The following is an 18,828-nucleotide window of genomic DNA, read 5'->3' as shown; positions in this document are numbered from 1 at the left end:
TGTTGTTGAATATCATTTGCAAATAAAATTATTATATTTGTAATCGTGTGACACTAACAACTTGTTTACGTAATGTAGGATTAACATATAATTCCTTAATATTTTATTTATTTATTTGATCAAAAGCCGACCTGATTTTCAATCTATATGTAGGTGGGAATGTAGCTAAAATGATTGAGCAAAATGACTTCCATTGCGAGAGGTACAAGACAAATAATTGATTTATTGATATAATTATCCCTAACAAATATATAATAATGCCACATTTATATTATCTTACGACATTTTATTTACTACAATGATGGAGAAATGGTGGTTTTTCCCTCCCAATCTTTAATTTTGAAAATCTCAAATCTAAATACGGGTATTTTTACAAATAGAGTAATATAGTCATATCCGATAAGTACCACAGAGAAAAAAAAAAAATGTATTATTGTCTTAGCCAGAGTTGATAATCTGAGCCTTTATCAACAAACTTTAGCCAACTTCCATCCAGATCATTTTCCTTTGCTGGATTCCAGTCGAAATGTCCAAGCTTCATTACAAGTGTATCACCAATCTGTGCAACATAACCGTCATCATTTGCATGGTATATCTTGACAGGGCTCCGACAATGTACACCAGCACGCCTCCGGGCCTCAATTAACTCATTTATGATGTCACGGAGGCCAAAGTCATAGAAATGGTCATAAAATATTACAGGCTGCAAAGAACAAGAAGAACGGTTATCCATCCCAACCAGGGAACAACAATTTTCCAAGAAGATAGCTTAATCTAGAATTGAGACATTAATTCTGTGATTAGTTGAGGGATTTGAATAGGAATTTGGAAAGGGAAATGGAAAAGGTAGGTGAATGTGAATAAAACATACCTATATTTCACACACCTTTTTTCATTCCCTTTCCAAATCCCTCTCCAAATCTCTCCAAATCCTCCAACCACACACAGCGTAAAGGCAATCAGTGAAACCATCAACATGGTACTAGGAAAAAACCTTGGATTTATTCAACAGCCAATGGGTCTCAGTTACTCCTAAAAATGGTTCTAGGGAGGGATGTATTGGTGATATTGGAAAGGTGTCCAAACCAGAAAGTATTGGGAGTCCTCGGAAAAGGTTCTATATCTAATTTTCTGTATAAAACAAAAAAAGAAAGAAAGAAAGAAAAGAAAAGACAGAATTTCTTTGATTCCAAATCAGAAAGTAGAGGGAGTTCTGTGAAAAAGTCCATATATTAATTTTCTATAGTAACAAATAAAACCCAAGAGAATTTCCTAATGATATCACATTTCATGGATTAAGAAGTTACCGTCCCCGGATGGGTTAAAATGTAGGCATATCCCTGTGCAAGCTTGTCCCTTGGAAACGGCCAATGACCCTGAATTTAAATATTTTTTTTTTAAAAAAAAAAAAAAAAGGTTCAGTAGTTCGTTGAATGTCATCATATACACCTTCATGATCACATTAACTTCATATACCCCATACAAATCTACTTAACACTTCATAAATGAGAACCATGCTGATCGTTAAACTTAATACTCCAAATCACACCAACAGATGTATGAGAGAGAGACTGAGAGAGTACCTGTGTTGATCCTGTATCATGGTTTTCTAAGAATGTGACAGCACGGGAGGGCCACCATCCCATTACCCCTGTTGGTTTTCCCTGAGGATCAATCAACCTCCAATACTGATTATGCAGAGCAGAATGTAGTATACCCTGCAAAAGACTGATAAATTAAACAAGGTAGTATTCCTTTTAAGAAGCTACACCAACATTTTATATTCTTTAAATTCTTTTAAAAGTAACTTAGAACCTAACCTACAAAGAATCAACAGAGAAACCAAAACTAAGGAGAAACCAAAACTAAGTAAGAAGAGTATCTATAAAATCTACAAAAGCAAACAAATCTAGGGACACTTTTTCCAAACCTGACTATACAAAATCACCAAAAATGCTTTTTTGTTAACAATATTGACTTTTATTCATAAAAAAAATAAAAAGTAACTTAGAACCTAGTTTAACATGTACTAACCATCAAATTGGATATAGTTATGACCTAAATTATGTTAATCCTCCCTGCCACTGCACTGATTCACTGTTGATTCTCATGGACACACCATCTTAAATCAGTTTAGAACCCTTAGCGGGCCTACCCCCTCTTTTCTTCCCATTCAATATTTCAACATCCACATTTTTGCAATCCATATTGGATAAAACATATGAAGAAGAGTATGTGATTATTGCTCCATGGAAAGTGCCTTTCCAGAAAATTCAGCTTGAGCTATTTGTGTCTTTGAAATGCCGATTTGAACTCAAAGCAGTTGGTACAACCCAATTGACTCAATACCCACCAGAGTGGTATTTAAGTAATCTTTGTCATAACAAGAATAATTTCTATTTGTTAGTATCTTACATAATCATTCAAACAAACATAAGCATTTAATTTGCATTACTAATAGTTCACGCTTACAAAATATTTTCTTTGTCATAACTAGATAATAATTGACAGAAATAAATAGACATCTTTTTTAATATAAAATTTCCATAATGCCTACTTAAAACAAGCACGACATCTAGGTTAGAAAAATAAATACATATATTAAAAAAAAAACTCAATGATGCAGTTCAAAAAGTACCTTTGTTGTGACATCAAATGCTGATGATGTACCGCCAGTGGCATTGATCCAATTAACTATCCGCTGCCGATGAGCATCTGGGCATGATAATCCAGATCATCAAGAAAGATGAATTTATGCTCAACAAAATGACACTGCAAATGAAGAAAAAAAAAAAACATTCCTTAAAATGTTTTTGGGAAATTGAGCATATGGCCTTCGATAGAGCAAGATGGAGAAAAATGATTCATGTAGCTGATCCCAATTGATGGGGACACAGGGCTTGGTTTGGTAATAGGTGTTTGAGGAATGTATTCAGATTACAGCTTTTAAGTACTTCTCTACCCAAGAAGTCATTAAGTTTTATATGTCAGTTAAGTCAAAATAAGAACATATCATATTTTAAAAAGAAAATCAAAATTTAACATCCAACTAAATTTTGAACGTCTTTACAGATTATTGTGCTGCAATAATCTGAGAGCTTGTTATATTTTCGAAATATATTTTCACACAATTTGAAAGGTTAAATACCTCAACCATTATGACATTCAAGCCTCTAAAACCCCAACCACCAATCTGAAAATTCCATTCAGGAGGTAAATAATAAGTTTTAATGTCAGAACCTCTTAGTCATTTGACCAAAAGATAATGATACAATTGTCTAAAACCCAGGATAGTTGGAATTTTGAGATAATTTTGATATTACTTGATTTAAACAGGTACATTTAATAGTTCAAACGGTTTTGCATGAATAAAGGTCTCGAGGGTATTTTACCTACTTTAAACTAACTATAAAGATTTAATATAAAACAATTGGAGTTTTGTTCTGGATTAATGTGGGATGTCAATGATGCTTTCTTTCAGCATATACATCATCATCAAAAGAGGTTTGATGGTCCTTTCCAAACATAAAAATCAGATCATAATCAAGTGTGATAATGCTTGTGACAATGCTTATCAGAAGCTGAATTGATAAGCAAAATATAAAGTATTTTACCACTGGGGAATGATCACAAGTGCATTTGGACACAAAATTGGAGTTTCCTTTCTTCTCCCTAGGCATTCACGCAAGACAAAACTAGTTCATGAATAAATCAACTTACACTAAGCGGTTACCTTGGTTGTAACACAAATTACCACCCTCATAAGCCAAACTATCCCAATATTCTCCAATTGCAAAAGCTGGATTTGAAGCTTCTATATATTCTTTCACATATCCACCTGAGAAGCCTCTGTGATCAACATGAAAGGAGTAAGCAATCTCCTGCCATGGAGGAGGAATAAATAGTGACTCTGAACAGGAAGAGCATAAATGGCTTCATCAAGGAGAAAGTTATGCATAGTAAATAGCAGTAAGTACAAGACTCTTGTTTCAGCTATCTTTTGAGCACTTTAGTCTCACTGGGTTCTTAAATCAATTAAATGACTTAATAATGGCTATGACAAGAATATTTTCTATAAAGGTGTGACATATCTCCATGAAAGGTCTAACATGCTTTGCCATCGTTTTGTATATGTAGAGTTAATTTTTCTATTAATGGACAAAAAGAAATGTCACATAGAAACCTATCAAAAGGCAGAGTATGCTTGCACTAGTGAGAGGGCTTCTGCATTATTGGCCAATTATCCCTGGTTCTATTTTTATGGGCAAGAAATAAGGGCCAAATTTATTGCAAAGACAAATGGATTCTGATTAGGATAAAAAAATCAAAGTTCAGTGGTTCTAATAATCAAACACTTTTGTCAGGTCTTCTTGTAAATATTCTTAGCTTTTGTGTTTTTGTGATTTGGTAGGCCCCATAATAGAATTCAAGAAGTGGTATTTAACCCAATGCATCCACAAATTTTATATACATGTATGTGCCAACCTAGTACCTGACATATATAACCATGGTCTTTGTTAAATATAGCCTATAAATGATCTTAAAATGATGGTAGAACAATGACTTAACATACAGTTCAGCAAAACGAGATTGAAAATAGAACAACTCTAACTCGTTTCTGCACTCATAAATTGATTGTGGTAACAAAGGTTGGATGTTGCATTAGCACATCAAGTTGGAGGTTGCATTAGCACATCAAGTTGATCAAAAAAAGTTAAAAGAATAGAACATTCATTTTCAGGACTTATATATGTTCATTATTGTCAATGAAACAGCCTTAAATATTTTTGAATGAAGTATATTAGATCAACCAGCAATTGCCTTCTGACAAAGTAAGAGTGCTCGAAGAGGTACTCCAACAGCAATGAGGACAGGATTCCTGTTTACTTACTTCTAAAATTCCTTCTTAGAAAATAGACCATAGAGAAAATGAAACAAGAAAAAGCTAAGTTGGTTAACGTATGAAGAAAAAATCTATATGTATCAAAATAGGCAGGAGGTGGCCTTTCACCTCACAAAATCAAGGCGCCACCCATCGAAACCTATATCATTTCGTAACCAGTTTAACCATTCTTTTATATCTCTTCTTACAAAATCTTGGGAATGATCAATGTTTGGTGCCGCATGGAATATATCACCTACACAATGAAAATAAGTGCATAAGCAAAAGATGTATAGCCATGTTCCGTCAAGATTTCAGATCTCTCTCACCAGTGGTCCCTTGGAAAGCCAGGAAGCCTAAGATAAAGTAGAGTTGGAAAACTCTGTCACCAGACTACAAATTTCTAGCAGCTAAGTAAATGCATATGAATTGACCATATTTTAATGTATCCACAGGTAGAATTTCCATACCACTTGAAGGATTTCCACGGCCCTGGAAGTTTGGATCATCACAAACAATTGCTTCAGGTCCCCATGCAAGCTTGCCGCCAAATATGTTCCAAACACCATTGGGACTCTGGAATTAGTGAGGATGTCAGATTTATCAAAATGACAAACAACACTCATCATGAAGTGCACTCCATGCAGAATTTTTCTCCAATGAAATTATCTACTCAGAAGACTTGAACAATGGGTGTCGGTTTCATCTACATTGGTCTTTTATGAAGCATCTACTTGGTCTCAAAGTGAGGATGTCAGATTTATCAAAATGACAAACAACACTCATCATCCATGAAGAAATTTTCTACAATGGAATTATCTACTCAGAAGACTTGAACAAAGGGTGGCAATTTCATCTACATTGGTCTTTTATGAAGCATCTACTTAGTCTCAACTTGAAACCAACAATATCTATCTGCAAAATCAAGGGGTCAAATGCAATGTAAGATTAACTTGTATTGAACAACTATATTAGCTGTAAAACCTACCGAAGTTGAGTAAGCTTAACTCCAATTTGCACCATATCTAGAATGCTAAACAAACTTTGAATAAAATCCATAAGACCACTGTGAATTCAATTGAAACAATATGTCACCTGTTTATGTGCACATCGATGATTCAGTACAACATCTCCCAAGGCCTGTGGACACATGTAAGACATCGAGAAATCCATTCCAACACATTAGCAAACGTGAGCATCAATTTGTAACAAATGCAAATACAAGGCATCTACGATCACAGAAGCTCAACTACACACTTGTAAAAAACACAACAGAATAAGTAAGAAATCCTTCTACCATGGAAACAAATTTATTAACTAACTAGTCTCATTACACATGAATAGGCCAAATGTGAAGGCAAAGAGAAGATAATAGTATTGTAATAATCAAAATAGTATAAAGAAATAAAGTGTCATGTTGAACAAATAAGGCTTAGCTCTTCCTCTTTTGCAAGAAGCCAACTAAATTGACTTCACAAATCCAGAGAACAGGTGAAAACATGTCATTCAAATTACTTGACACATTTGGGATACCATATAACGATGCTTTCAATGTTCTTTTTTATTTTAATACTTGGATAACTTATTAAAAATAATTTTACAACTTCCAAAAATAAAATGGAGGACTCATTAGTATGTTGTCAATGATTTCACATATGAAATGAACTATCCTTAGGCACTTGGTTGAGCCACTTGTGTTTGTTTATCTATTTTTTATAACAGATGCCGCATGTAGAGCACTTCATGTGTCGACGAAATGGACTATTGTTTCCATAAAGAAATCAAATCATTATTCCAACATAAAAATGAACTACATTTTTTACTACACAAGAAACATTAAATAGCTATAGGAATGGACAGCTTTATGTCCACAAAGAAATCAAATCATCAATCCGAAATAAAAATGAACTATATTTTTTTAGTAATAACTAGATAAAGGTTTAGCAAACATACTCTTAAACATTCATAAAAGAAAATGTTCTTCTTTTTTCCTAGAAATAACAAATATATATATTATAAAAGAAGTGCCGCAAGAAATTCTAAATTGTTAAAAATTTGGTGTTCATTGCTTAACATTTATCTTGTCAAATCAACAATTGAAGATGTACCAGCAGATCTTGATTATGCATTTCCTCTATACAATGCTTAAGATCTTCCACAGAACCATAAGCTGAGTTCAAATTGTAGAGGTCAGAAGGCATATAACCTGCAGTTCATTCTTTATTGTTAATCAAATGTAAATTTTATTTAAGGAAAATAAGTAGAACCTTCGTGATCAGTTACACATCAATCACGAGAAGGGAGACACTATCAATTGTATGACAAATTATCGTCCAACATCCCTACAATGACCATACACAAATGGAGAAGCAAAACAACAAGAAAATTACCTCTACAACATGGACTTAGGAAAACATGAAATGACTCTACCCAAGTGGATAAAAGCAGTGTCCTTATGTTTTACATAGCTAAAACAATGACAATAAGAAAAACTGTAGAAAAGAAATCAGTGAAAGCAGTAAGAAAACCTTGAGGAGCAACAGATTCTGTTGGTGGTGGAAACCACACTGCAGTGATTCCACATTGAGATAAATCAGCAGCTTTAGGAGCTAGATCCAGGTACCACTGCTTTCTCCAGCTTTCCCAATTGAATCCTTGAAACTTTTAAAGTAAAGAGCATTTGATTAAGCCAAATCATAGATAAAAGTTACACAACTTCAAATCTATTTAAGTTGCATTTTCCAATTTGTATACAGTTACCAAAAAATAATATTACATTCAAATTCAATAAGCACAATATAATCCTCAAATTTTCTGGTTGTTATAATCCTTATAGCTTAACAGGACACAGATCATAAAAATAATAGAGAAGTGAAGGGATGCCGATAACATAGTGATAGTGCACATGATACTTGGAGATGCCGAAACAGGGCGATTATGGAGAGAGTAGAAGCAAGAACCTAAAGTTGGGATTACACCAAAAGCATAAAGAAAGATTGGGGATCCTCACTGGAAGTTTCAGAAACTTTGTAAAGCCTGAGCAAAAGTATAGAAATTGGAAATGACTGTCTTGTAAAATACTACAGCACACACAAAAGCCCAAGTTTGAAAACTAAAAGAGTAAGTGAAAAGTTCATGCAAGCATTTGTTTAGAGCATGTTTAACATCGCATGGAAATCAGATCATTGAAATTTGTTCCCTACAGCATCCGAAGACAAACCCATACTATAGATTGGAGTCCTACTTAAAAAAATTAATAAAAAAATAAGGGTAAATTACAAATACACCACCTGAGGTTTGATTAAAATACGAATCACCCCTGTGGTTTTGGAAATTACATTCCACCCCTTGAGGTTTTTAATTTCGTAACAAATTGCCCCTTTTATTAATAAATCATGAAGTCAATTAAAAGTTTTTAATGATATTAGAAATATGTTTCAATTAATAATTTCGGTAATTTTATTATTGTGTTAGAGTGCAATTATGAATTTTATTTTTTTAGTTAATTTTGTTAAATAAAAAATTCTAATAATGGGGTATTTGTAATTTTTGAAATCACAGGGGACAATCTGTACTTTAAACAAACCTCAAGAGGGTGTATTTGTAATTTACCCAAAAAAATAAATGTTCAAATAAAGCCACTTAATATAATGCATGCACACAGAATCTATCCCTTCTAACTCAAAGCCAGTTCACATTTGATGTGGATGATGTAACAATAACAACTGAGAACCAGTCATTTACCAGCTAGTAACTGTATTAAGTGAAAAGAGATACACTCACCACAATCTCACGTCCAGTACCAGTTCCTGGCTCTGCATTGAAGACCAAGTAAAATTATACATGAAAACATGCTACGGGAATGAAATGGATTAGCGAAATGTCATGACACAGAAAAAGCACCTAATTTTGTTTGTTCTGGCATCCTTTCCCATTGTACTGTCTTTCGCTGAAGAGCACGTTCCAAAGCCTTTCGCTTCTTCTCAATAAATTCTTTCTCAATCACATGCTCAATAAGTGTGTCTCCTTCCCTCGGTTTTTCTTGAGCAATGGACCATACTTCATCAGGTTTTGGCAGTTGCAAAGATTTAAATGTTGATGTCAAGGCTTCAGAAACATCAATCTTTCTAGGTGGAAACTTAGGACAAATGGAGTGGATTCTTCGTGCCATCCAGTCAGGGATTTCTCTGCGAGGGCCATCACATAGTAGTTTCCATTTTTGTGAATCATCATCGGTCAGAAGGTCAATCCGTCCACCATTAACAACATATACTGTATCTTCATCCACTTCACCAAGTGGTCTATCCTTCAACAAGAGTGATTCTGCCATCTCTGCTCTCTGTCTCCACATCTTCGAAGTGGCATCCAATGCTTTTAAAGATCTCTGCAGTGCTTCACATCTTCGCATATAGGCCTCATCTTTAGAACGTGCTGTTCGTTTAGCAGCTTCTATAGCAGCCTTGATGGCCTCCAACTCACCCTTCAAAGCCTTAGAAGCAGCTTTCCTTCTCTCTGCTACATCTTTCTTTGTCTTCACCAGCAATGATTCAATCTCTTCCTCCTCTTGAAAAGCCTTTTTCCTGCCTGACTCCTGAATTTCAAGGAGCATTTTGTCAACATCATTTGCATGATGTTGGAATGCACTTGCTTGTTCACAGACTTGATCCAATTCCAACTTCAAACTGTCAACCTCATTTCTTTTAAGCAGTAATTCAGATTCTAAATCATTGATAGCATTTCGCAACTTAATATTATGTGACTTGATGGAAGCAATCTCATCGACAGGATTTATGGTATCCATAAACAATGCCATGGCTTTCGAAACATGGTCACTGGCTGTTTCTGCAACAGACAAAGCCTTCTCTATAGCATCCTTTGCTTGTTCTACAATAGATACTATGGTGCCTTCAGTAGCATTTTGTATTCGCTCTTCAATCTGATAAGCTGCTTCAGCAGCAGAAGTTTCAGCTGCTGAAACTCTCAGTTGGGCATTCTCTAATATGTGAGCCGTGGCCTGCTGGAAAGCAATTTCTGCTAATTTTTCAACTTGCACTGCAAGTTCAACAGCATCTTGTTTTGCAAGAACCAACTTAGATTCCAAGTTAAATTTCTCTTCTACAGATTCCTGCAGCTTTTGATTGAACAGAGATTTTGCTGCCTCCAGCTCTGTAATGGCCAGGTCCTCATCATGCATTACAGTAGCCACATATTCTTGCCGTTTAGCCTCAGAACGGGCCAATTCTTCAAGTATCTGATCTCTCTCTTTTTCAATGGCTTCTTGTCTGGCTTGCGCCTCAGAGAGAGCTTTTCTAGCTTCCATAAGTTCACCTTCGTTAATTTCTAGTACTTCACTCCTCACTGATGGATCACCATCCCCATCGTGAACATCTGTGAAGGTGTCACTAGAATCCTCCTGTCAAAGAAAATGAAAAAAATTAAAAATCAATAGCCATTAGTCAGTTACCTCAATCACCTGTGTTTTCTCTCTTTGGCTTCCTCATTAAAATGAAAAAACTATACTTCTGTTTAAATCAAGCCGCCACCATATTTCTCAAGGTGCCAAGGTGGTGCACAGAGGCAACTATAATATTGTCTGAGTTTTTCCAGAAATTTCTAGGAACTACATAGACTTGAGAATAACTGTAAAAGCAATTTGATTATTTACTTAATTTATCTTCACATCCAAGAAATTTCGTAACACTGCGAGACCATAAATATAAACTCTGGGAATATTGCCTATGTGCATATCGCATGCAAACCCACCCTTTCAGTTCAACAAAAAAAAAAAAAAAAAGAAAAAAAGTAAGAAAAGCAAAGTATATACAAACCATGCTTGAATAAATAACAGGTCTTGATTTATAGAGCCATTTGCCTCTGTACAAAAGTTTCCTGCAAGAATTGCATCTTTGAGTGTGATAAATTTCTCAAACATCACATAAGGCCTAAGGTGCATTGTATATAGGATGTGTTTAACCTCTTTCGATTGGAGTTTTTTCTTGAGCTTGGAGGTTGCCACCTATGACCAAAATATGAGCCATGGTCACGATACGTGCTTGAAGAAACAACAGGGTGGCATGAAAGAATCCTGAATACCCTACCAGGCAATAGAACTGCTGCACCCATTTCTTCCTGTCACCAAAATCAAGATTTGATTTCTCGCATCAAAATTTAAGAATAAATTGATCCATTTCAAACTTCACTTTTCCCATGAAATTTTTTCAAAGAACACATATACAACTTCAGTAGAAATAGAAACACAATTCCAGTAATATTCATTAAAAAAATTAAAATAATACAAATAATGGTAGTAACAACAATAAAACATGTACATATAACAGTTGTATTTACGTCTATACTATATTATAAAGTGAACAAATCATACAAAATGACAGTAACTTGTATTTTATTTTCGTTTCTTTCTTATCCTTCATTTTGGATAAAAAATACAAGAGTTGATAACGCTAATCCTATATTGAAATTATCCAAATAAAAATACAACTTTTTACAATTGGGCAAAAATGTTTAAAAAAAATTAAAAAATTCATGCCAGAATAATCTGAGTTAAACTCACCCTAAACATCCAGTCCCACTAGTTTGTTTAGCATATGCATTGTGTGTGAAGGATAGCTAGTTTTTACAAACATCGCGCCCAAAGAACAAATTGCATTATCAATCAAACAGATTGAATAGTATCATTATACCACTTGCACATTAGTATAATACAATACAACACACACAAAACACATAGATTAGGAAACACGAAGAATGGGCAATTAGACACATATAGAGCATCAATCTTAGGAAGGAGATAAAGAAATACGCAAACATTTGGATATTAAACATTGTTATAAGATGGAAGTAAAAGCAAAGATCATGATGGGAAAAGAGATTGAAGAGTAGTGCAATCAAACAACATAAATAGAGATTGGAGAAACACCTGATTTAGATGGTGAATTCAATTCAAAATATTGAATGCTTTTACGAACATCATTTGATTCGCTCTCGTAAATTCTGAAACAGGGGTTTGTTGCGCATTTATTTTAAGAGAGAGAGAGAGAGAGAAGGGATTTACTTCGAGGTCAACTTCTTGAATGTTGTTGCAATCCCCAAACTCTCTAAACTCTCTCTCTATATATATATATCTATGTTCTTCTCCCAAAGTAGAGACACTCGTTTTTTTGAAAACGAAAGGTAGAATTATCAGTTGAACACACTGGCATTTTACTGAAATTTGGGAAACTAACTAGATTTTTATTTGCGAAAATGAATACGAAACTTCACGGGTTCTAGCATGGCATGGGTGTCGCATGTGATGTGTACCAGTAAAAGCTAAAGCACTTCTAGAAGTTTGGATTTGTGTTTCTTCAAAAGCAAGGGGTTTGAGAAAGTTACGTTGCGAGTTTTTGACTTATGAATTTTATAATTATAGGTTGAGTGTAGAGGTTTTTAAATATGATTTAAAGATAGTGTTATATTTTGAGTCGTTAGTTTTAGATTTATGATTTGAGTGTAGAAAATTTGTTTGGTAAATGAGTTTTGAATTAAGTGAAAAATTTTAATGTGACATATGCTATTTGATATAAAAATTTACAACCTATAACCAAATACACAACTCAAATTCTATTCAAAACTCATAAAAAATTTTAAAAATTTTCAAATTTTTTTTATTTAAAATATAAAAAATAATAGGTAACATTTGTAAAAAAAAAAAATGTACTGTTTTGATCAACCGGTTGAATGTCCGAGAGGAGCCCAAATTTTTCTATCTTGGATAAAGTTTTCAAAAGTGAGTGTGAAATTAATTTTTGAAAACCGCAAACAAACACCACACTCAAATGTAATGGTAGAATTAAGTTTAGAGAGTTCTACCAAACAGAGCCCCATTGAGTCTGGATCCCCTACTTGACTTCTTTCCTTTACTTCCTATGTGCAATGGCTTTGATGTCCTAACCCAAATCCAACGGTCTAAAATTGAAACTAAAATTTTCCCGTCCAAAGCTATATAGGTTATACACATTTTGTTTGGAACTCACTCTCACTCAACCTCACACTCACCCCTTCTCCTCCACTCAGGCCCAGCCCTGGGCATAGGCCCACTAGGCCATGGCCTAGGGCCCATCAAAACAGACCCAAAAAAGGAATCCCCTACTGTAACAAGCCCGCGGGGGGACCTCGCTACAGCTCGGACTCGACTTTTCGTAGTCACGGTTCTAAGTCTGAACCAAAGAGTCCAAATCCGGCAAATCGTTTTGAGAAAACAGATTTTTGAAAGAAGTGCCAAACATGGACTGCTTTGCCAGATACAGAGTCGCCACCTAAATATTTTATTTTGGGAAATTTAGGAAACCCTGACTCGGTGCCAAAAGGCCACGTGTCCGTCATCACCAAAGTTGCCTCGGCTCGGGAACTTGGGTACGATTGGGGAAGGTCACTTCGTGAGCACCCCCGCTCGCCCGGTCATAGACCGGCCTCTACTAACCATGATATCAATTTTTGAAAACATTTTGAGTTCTTATTCCGGTTATTAGCCTAGGTTACTATGTGATGCGCACAGCATACAAATATAGACTGGATCGTCAGAATTGGAACAAAATATTTCATGCTTGTTTTTGAAAATGGTTTGCTACCCGCAGGTAGGTTTGAAACATTTGATGATCTATTCCAATTCAGATAACCTAACCTTCACCCACAGGCACTCAGGCAGTTATATCACCTAAGCACATAGCCTCATGGTAAGCATGCTATTCATGGCATTCACTCACACGCATGCAAGGATGCTAAAGCATAGAACTCACCGAGTACTCCAAGCCAAAATAGAAACTACATTAGAAATCATGCATGACCCTAAGTATACAGAAATGCCTAATGCAACACATGCAAAATGCAACTATAACAGGCTCGGCTATTCTAAGATGGTACATGAAATGCTATAACTATCATGTATTCAATTTGGAATTGAAAGTACGATGCAGTTAGTATGATGCGCCGAGCCCGGTGCATGCGATACAGATGAATGAATGCAAACATGCTGTCATACTGTATGCTAATTTAAACATGCCCTAATCTAACCATCAAAAGCAGATAAATAAAAGGGAGAAAGACGTGGGATTGGAAGACATACATCACACTCACCCACACTTATTACAGTTGTGCCCTCACTCGGAGGGTCCGAATAAATAATACAGTCCAAATAAAAGAATATTACAGTCCGAATAATACAGTCCAAAATATTACAGAATTCTAATTAATTAATGAATTAACTAGAAAGCAAATAAACTGGCGTGCAAGCCGGGGACTGCCTTGCTTCTGGTGGATGATGCATGTCCGGACTGTCTTGCGCGGAAATCCACCGGAATGCCCCAATTAGCCTCTGTTTACACCTGTTATTCTTGAAAAGCGTGCCAAGTCCCGGAAAGTTGCTGATTCCTGGTTTTGCTGTAACAGAGAGCAGGAAAGGGGCATAGCAATGTATTTGCACAAATATATGCATGTCTCGATCCTCGTGCCACCAATCACGCATACCGAGGCATGATGGCCGAGGAGCCGAAATGCGCAACTCAATATAGGATGAATGCACATGAAACTACAGCTAAAACCTAACTCCATCATGGATAATCCGGAGTGTCGGTGACTGGGGAATTGAGATACATTCCGTCACTCGAAGTACGAAACGTACCTCGTTTCCCGTGCCCGGGCTAACTCCTATTCCGGACATGATGCAATATGCATGATATGCATGAAATGCAACAAATATACAATCCTAACATACACAATGCTATGAAAGTGAAATGCCTCGAAATGCGTGTACCCGGGCACGCAACCCGAGAAAATGACAGAATGCAATGAAAATGAGGTGCCTCGAAATGCATGCACGCGAGCACGCAAACCGAGGCAATGGTAAAATGCTGTGTAAATGAAGTGTCTCAAAATGCGTGCACACGGGCACGCAAACCGAGGCAATGCAATGTGTCTCGAAATACGTGCATGCGGGCACGCAAACCGAGGCAATGATATGTGTCTCGAAATACGTGCACGCGGGCACACAAACCGAGACAATGATATGTGTCTCGAAATACGTGCACGCGGGCACGCAAACCTAGACAATGCTATGTGTCTCAAAATACGTGCACGCGGGCACGCAAACCGAGACAATGCTATGTGTCTCGAAATACGTGCACGCGGGCACGCAAACCGAGACAATGCTATGTGTCTCGAAATACGTGCACGCGGGCACGCAAACCGAGACAATGCCATGTGTCTCGAAATACGTGCACGCAGGCATGCAAACCGAGGCAATGACAGAATATGATGAAATGATATGGAAATGACAAATGGGCTTATACCAACATGAGTGAGCCTCAGCCACACTCACATGGGATGCCGATCGGATAAAAATGAAGTGCCTCGAAATGCGTGCACGCGGGCACGCAAACCGAGGCGATGCAAAAGCGATGCGAATGACATGGAAAATGCAACATGGACTTATACTAACATGAGAGAGCCTCAGCCACACTCACATAAGATGCCGATGGCAGAAAATGAAGTGCCTCGAAATGCGTGCACACGGGCACGCAAACCGAGGCGATGCAAAAGCGATGCGAATGACATGGAAAATGCAACATGGACTTATACTAACATGAGAGAGCCTCAGCCACACTCACATAAGATGCCGGCGGATAAAAATGAGGTGCCTCGAAATGCGTGCACACGGGCACGCAAACCGAGGTAATGATAAAATATAATGAAATGGCATGGAAATGACAAATGGGCTTATACCAACGTGAGTGAGCCTCAGCCACACTCACATAGGATGCCGTCGGATAAAAATGGAGTGCCTCGAAATGCGTACACACGGGCACGCAAACCGAGGCGATGCTAAAATGACATGGAAATGACGAATGGGCTTATACCAACATGAGTGAGCCTCAGCCACACTCACATCGGATGCCGACGGTAGAAAATGAGGTGCCTCGAAATGCGTGCACACGGGCACGCAAACCGAGGAGATGCAAAAGCGATGCGAATGACATGGAAAATGACAAATGGACTTATACTAACATGAGAGAGCCTCAGCCGCACTCACATGAGATGCCGTTGGCAGAAAATGAAGTGCCTCGAAATACGTGCACACGGGCACGCAAACCGAGGCAATGCATACGCAATGCAAATGACATGGAAACTGACAAATGGACTTATACTAACATGAGAGAGCCTCAGCCGCACTCACATGAGATGCCGTTGGCAGAAAATGAAGTGCCTCGAAACGCGTGCACACGGGCACGCAAACCGAGGCAATGCATACGCAATGCAAATGACATGGAAAATGACAAATGGACTTATACTAACATGAGAGAGCCTCAGCCACACTCACATAAGATGCCGATGGCAGAAAATGAAGTGCCTCGAAATGCGTGCACACGGGCACGCAAACCGAGGCAATGCATACGCAATGCAAATGACATGGAAAATGACAAATGGACTTATACTAACATGAGAGAGCCTCAGCCACACTCACATAAGATGCCGATGGCAGAAAATGAAGTGCCTCGAAATGCGTGCACACGGGCACGCAAACCGAGGCAATGGCAGAATGCGATGAAATGATATGGAAACATGATATGGGCTTATACCAACATGAGTGAGCCTCAGCCACACTCACATAGGATGCCGGTTGATGAAAATGAAGTACCTCGAAATGCGTGCACACGGGCACGCAAACCGAGGCGATGGCGGAATGTGATGAAATGACATGAAAATGACAAATGGACTTATACCAACATGAGTGAGCCTCAGCCACACTCACATGAGATGCCCGTTGAATGAAAAACGAAGTGCCTCGAGATGCGTGCACACGGGCACGCAAACCGAGGCAATGATAAAATGCAATGAAACATGGAAAAAATGATATACAAGCATGCCAATGGAATTTCAGCAACAAAATATGGGGGAAAACAGTCCCGAAATGAAGCGAAATGACATGAAATGCAAGGAAATGTCCCGAAATGCAACATTAGGCATCCGAAATGGCCTATAGCCATGCTAAATATGCACAACATGGACATGCAATGCAAAGACAGAAGCTAGACAGCCCCAAGATAAGCACTTTTCCAGTTATAAACAAGGCCAAACAGCAAATATAGGTATGGCAAAAATAGCATACAAGAATAGGGGCCAAGATAGGGGTAATGAAGCAAGTGGTATAAGCTAAACCCAAACTGAAAAATTTCCTTCTACAACACTGAAGATGGACCAAAAATATGAACATTTACAGTATATGGCAGCCTCAAAATCAGTATACAAACATGCTAAAAATATGATGCAAAATAAGGCTCAAAAGGTGCTAAAACATGAAGTGTATAAAATAATCACCAAACAGGAAAAAAAAGTGAATGAAACATGAAGTATAGGCCAAAATAAGACCACTTTCAGTTCGGACCAAGGTCCAAAAACAGAAACAAAGAGGGCTACTAATTTATGCAAAAATGGGGCCAAATAGGGGATATAACTACAAGTGACATATGGAAACACCAAAGAATGTTGAGTCCTTCTCCAATGTTGAAGAGGGGCTCAAAATAAGCCCTAAATCAGTTTACCACATGCTCGAAAATAAATTGCTCATGGGTCAAAAATAGCATGCAAAATTATAACATACAAGATGGTCAAAGAAGCAAGTGTATTATGGAGGGCTCAAACAGGGTTGAGCCCTTAATGAAAAGTGAAGATGAGCTCAAAAGATGGCCCTTTTCAGTTAGGGCCGGAGCTTGAAACAAAAAGGAAGTGAGGCTTAGAAATGGATCAAGAAAAAGGGTCAAAAGGGTAAAAGTGTTACTTACCCTTGAAGATTCAAACTTTTGTTGCTTCTTGGATGGATTTGCAGCTTCTTTAGCCTTCAAGAATCCTTCTTTGCTGCTGGAGATGAGGTGGTGGTGGTAGAGCTTGGTGGTGTAGAAGGAATGGAGCTTAGGGACTTAGGGTTTTTTGAAGAAATGAGAGGTATATCAATGGAGTTAGGTATGGAGCCTTGAAGATGAATTTTTCCAACCCCTCAAACCAACAATGGCAGCTGGTTATATGGACAAGAAGATGGTGTAAAGGTGGGGCAAAATGGAGGGCAAAATTCCCCTCCAAAATATCCCCCGGATTGGGATATTTTCCGGGGGAAAGAGCTGCACAGCTGTAAAGTCCCTGGCACAAGGATCAAGGCCGGCCCTTTGCTTTTGCTGCAGGTGGCTGGCCGGCCACCTCCCCTAGCCGGCCGGCTAGGGGTCAAAAGGTTCAATCAAATTTGGTGGCCGGCCACCACATGGTGATGTTCCCCTAGGTCTCCTCATCACAACCATGTGGTTCAAAGTCCAAGAAAATGGGTCCAAGGGGTTCAACATTGGCTCGGAAAGAGGGGTTCAAAAGGGTCAATCAACATTAATGGCCGGCCACCACTTTTTAGTGGCCTCCCATGTGTGTACATCACAAATATGTGGTTGAAAGTTCGAGAAAATGGGCCCAAGGTGTTCAACATTGCAGTTAAAGAGGAGGGGCAAAAATGGAAAGAAAAATTAGTGGTCGGCCATGGGTTTTTAGGAGCCTCCCAGGTGTGTAGATCACAGATATGTGGTTGAAAGTTGGCAACACCAACCCTAGGGTATTCAACATTAGCCCGGAAGTGCGAAAAACGGGCGCCGGGAGGCTCCGGAAGAGAAATAACTGGTTGCTGCAACAATTGCTGGCCTCCCACCCTTCAGTGACCTTCCTTGTGATAAAACAGAGGTACCTGCCAAAAATGAATGAAAACCGTTGCAAAACGAACGTTCCGGGGCCAAAACACGCAGTTCGGGGTCCCGAAAATGGGCTGTTAAGCACCGAAAATGGTATTCGACCTCGAAGTGGGTTTCTTAGCCCCCAGTGTCCCTCAAAAGGGATGAAATAAGATGTATGCCAAAAATTAGAGC

The 18,828-nt window shown here is 37.8% G+C and overlaps 1 protein-coding gene across 2 annotated transcripts; it reads right to left on the bottom strand.

Annotated features, from left to right (window-relative positions):
* Positions 1–203: 203 nt before the first annotated feature.
* On the bottom strand, positions 204–12,169 carry LOC114260228 (uncharacterized). Of its 2 annotated transcripts, none has more exons than XR_014346302.1 (15): positions 11,820–12,169; positions 10,857–11,011; positions 10,711–10,771; positions 8,786–10,295; positions 8,666–8,697; positions 7,411–7,543; positions 6,991–7,088; positions 5,978–6,022; positions 5,353–5,458; positions 5,012–5,138; positions 3,734–3,849; positions 2,639–2,772; positions 1,584–1,718; positions 1,308–1,376; positions 204–703 (listed from the first exon to the last, which is right to left on the bottom strand). XR_014346302.1 is itself a non-coding variant. In XM_028200303.2 (15 exons), the coding sequence occupies exons 2-15, from the start codon at positions 11,003–11,005 to the stop codon at positions 431–433; spliced, it is 2,931 nt and encodes a 976-aa protein (XP_028056104.2). In that variant the 5' UTR covers positions 11,006–11,011; positions 11,820–12,169; the 3' UTR covers positions 204–430. The 2 variants fall into 2 exon arrangements, 1 of the variants encoding a protein (XP_028056104.2); XM_028200303.2 differs by having other exon boundaries at positions 2,639–2,715.
* Between the last annotated feature and the right edge of the window lie 6,659 nt (positions 12,170–18,828).

The sequence above is a fragment of the Camellia sinensis genome, chromosome 1, assembly GCF_055761805.1.
Source record: "Camellia sinensis isolate YWXY chromosome 1, ASM5576180v1, whole genome shotgun sequence".
NCBI classification, from domain to species: Eukaryota; Viridiplantae; Streptophyta; class Magnoliopsida; order Ericales; family Theaceae; genus Camellia; species Camellia sinensis.
This window is presented reverse-complemented; position numbering and strand designations above follow the sequence as displayed.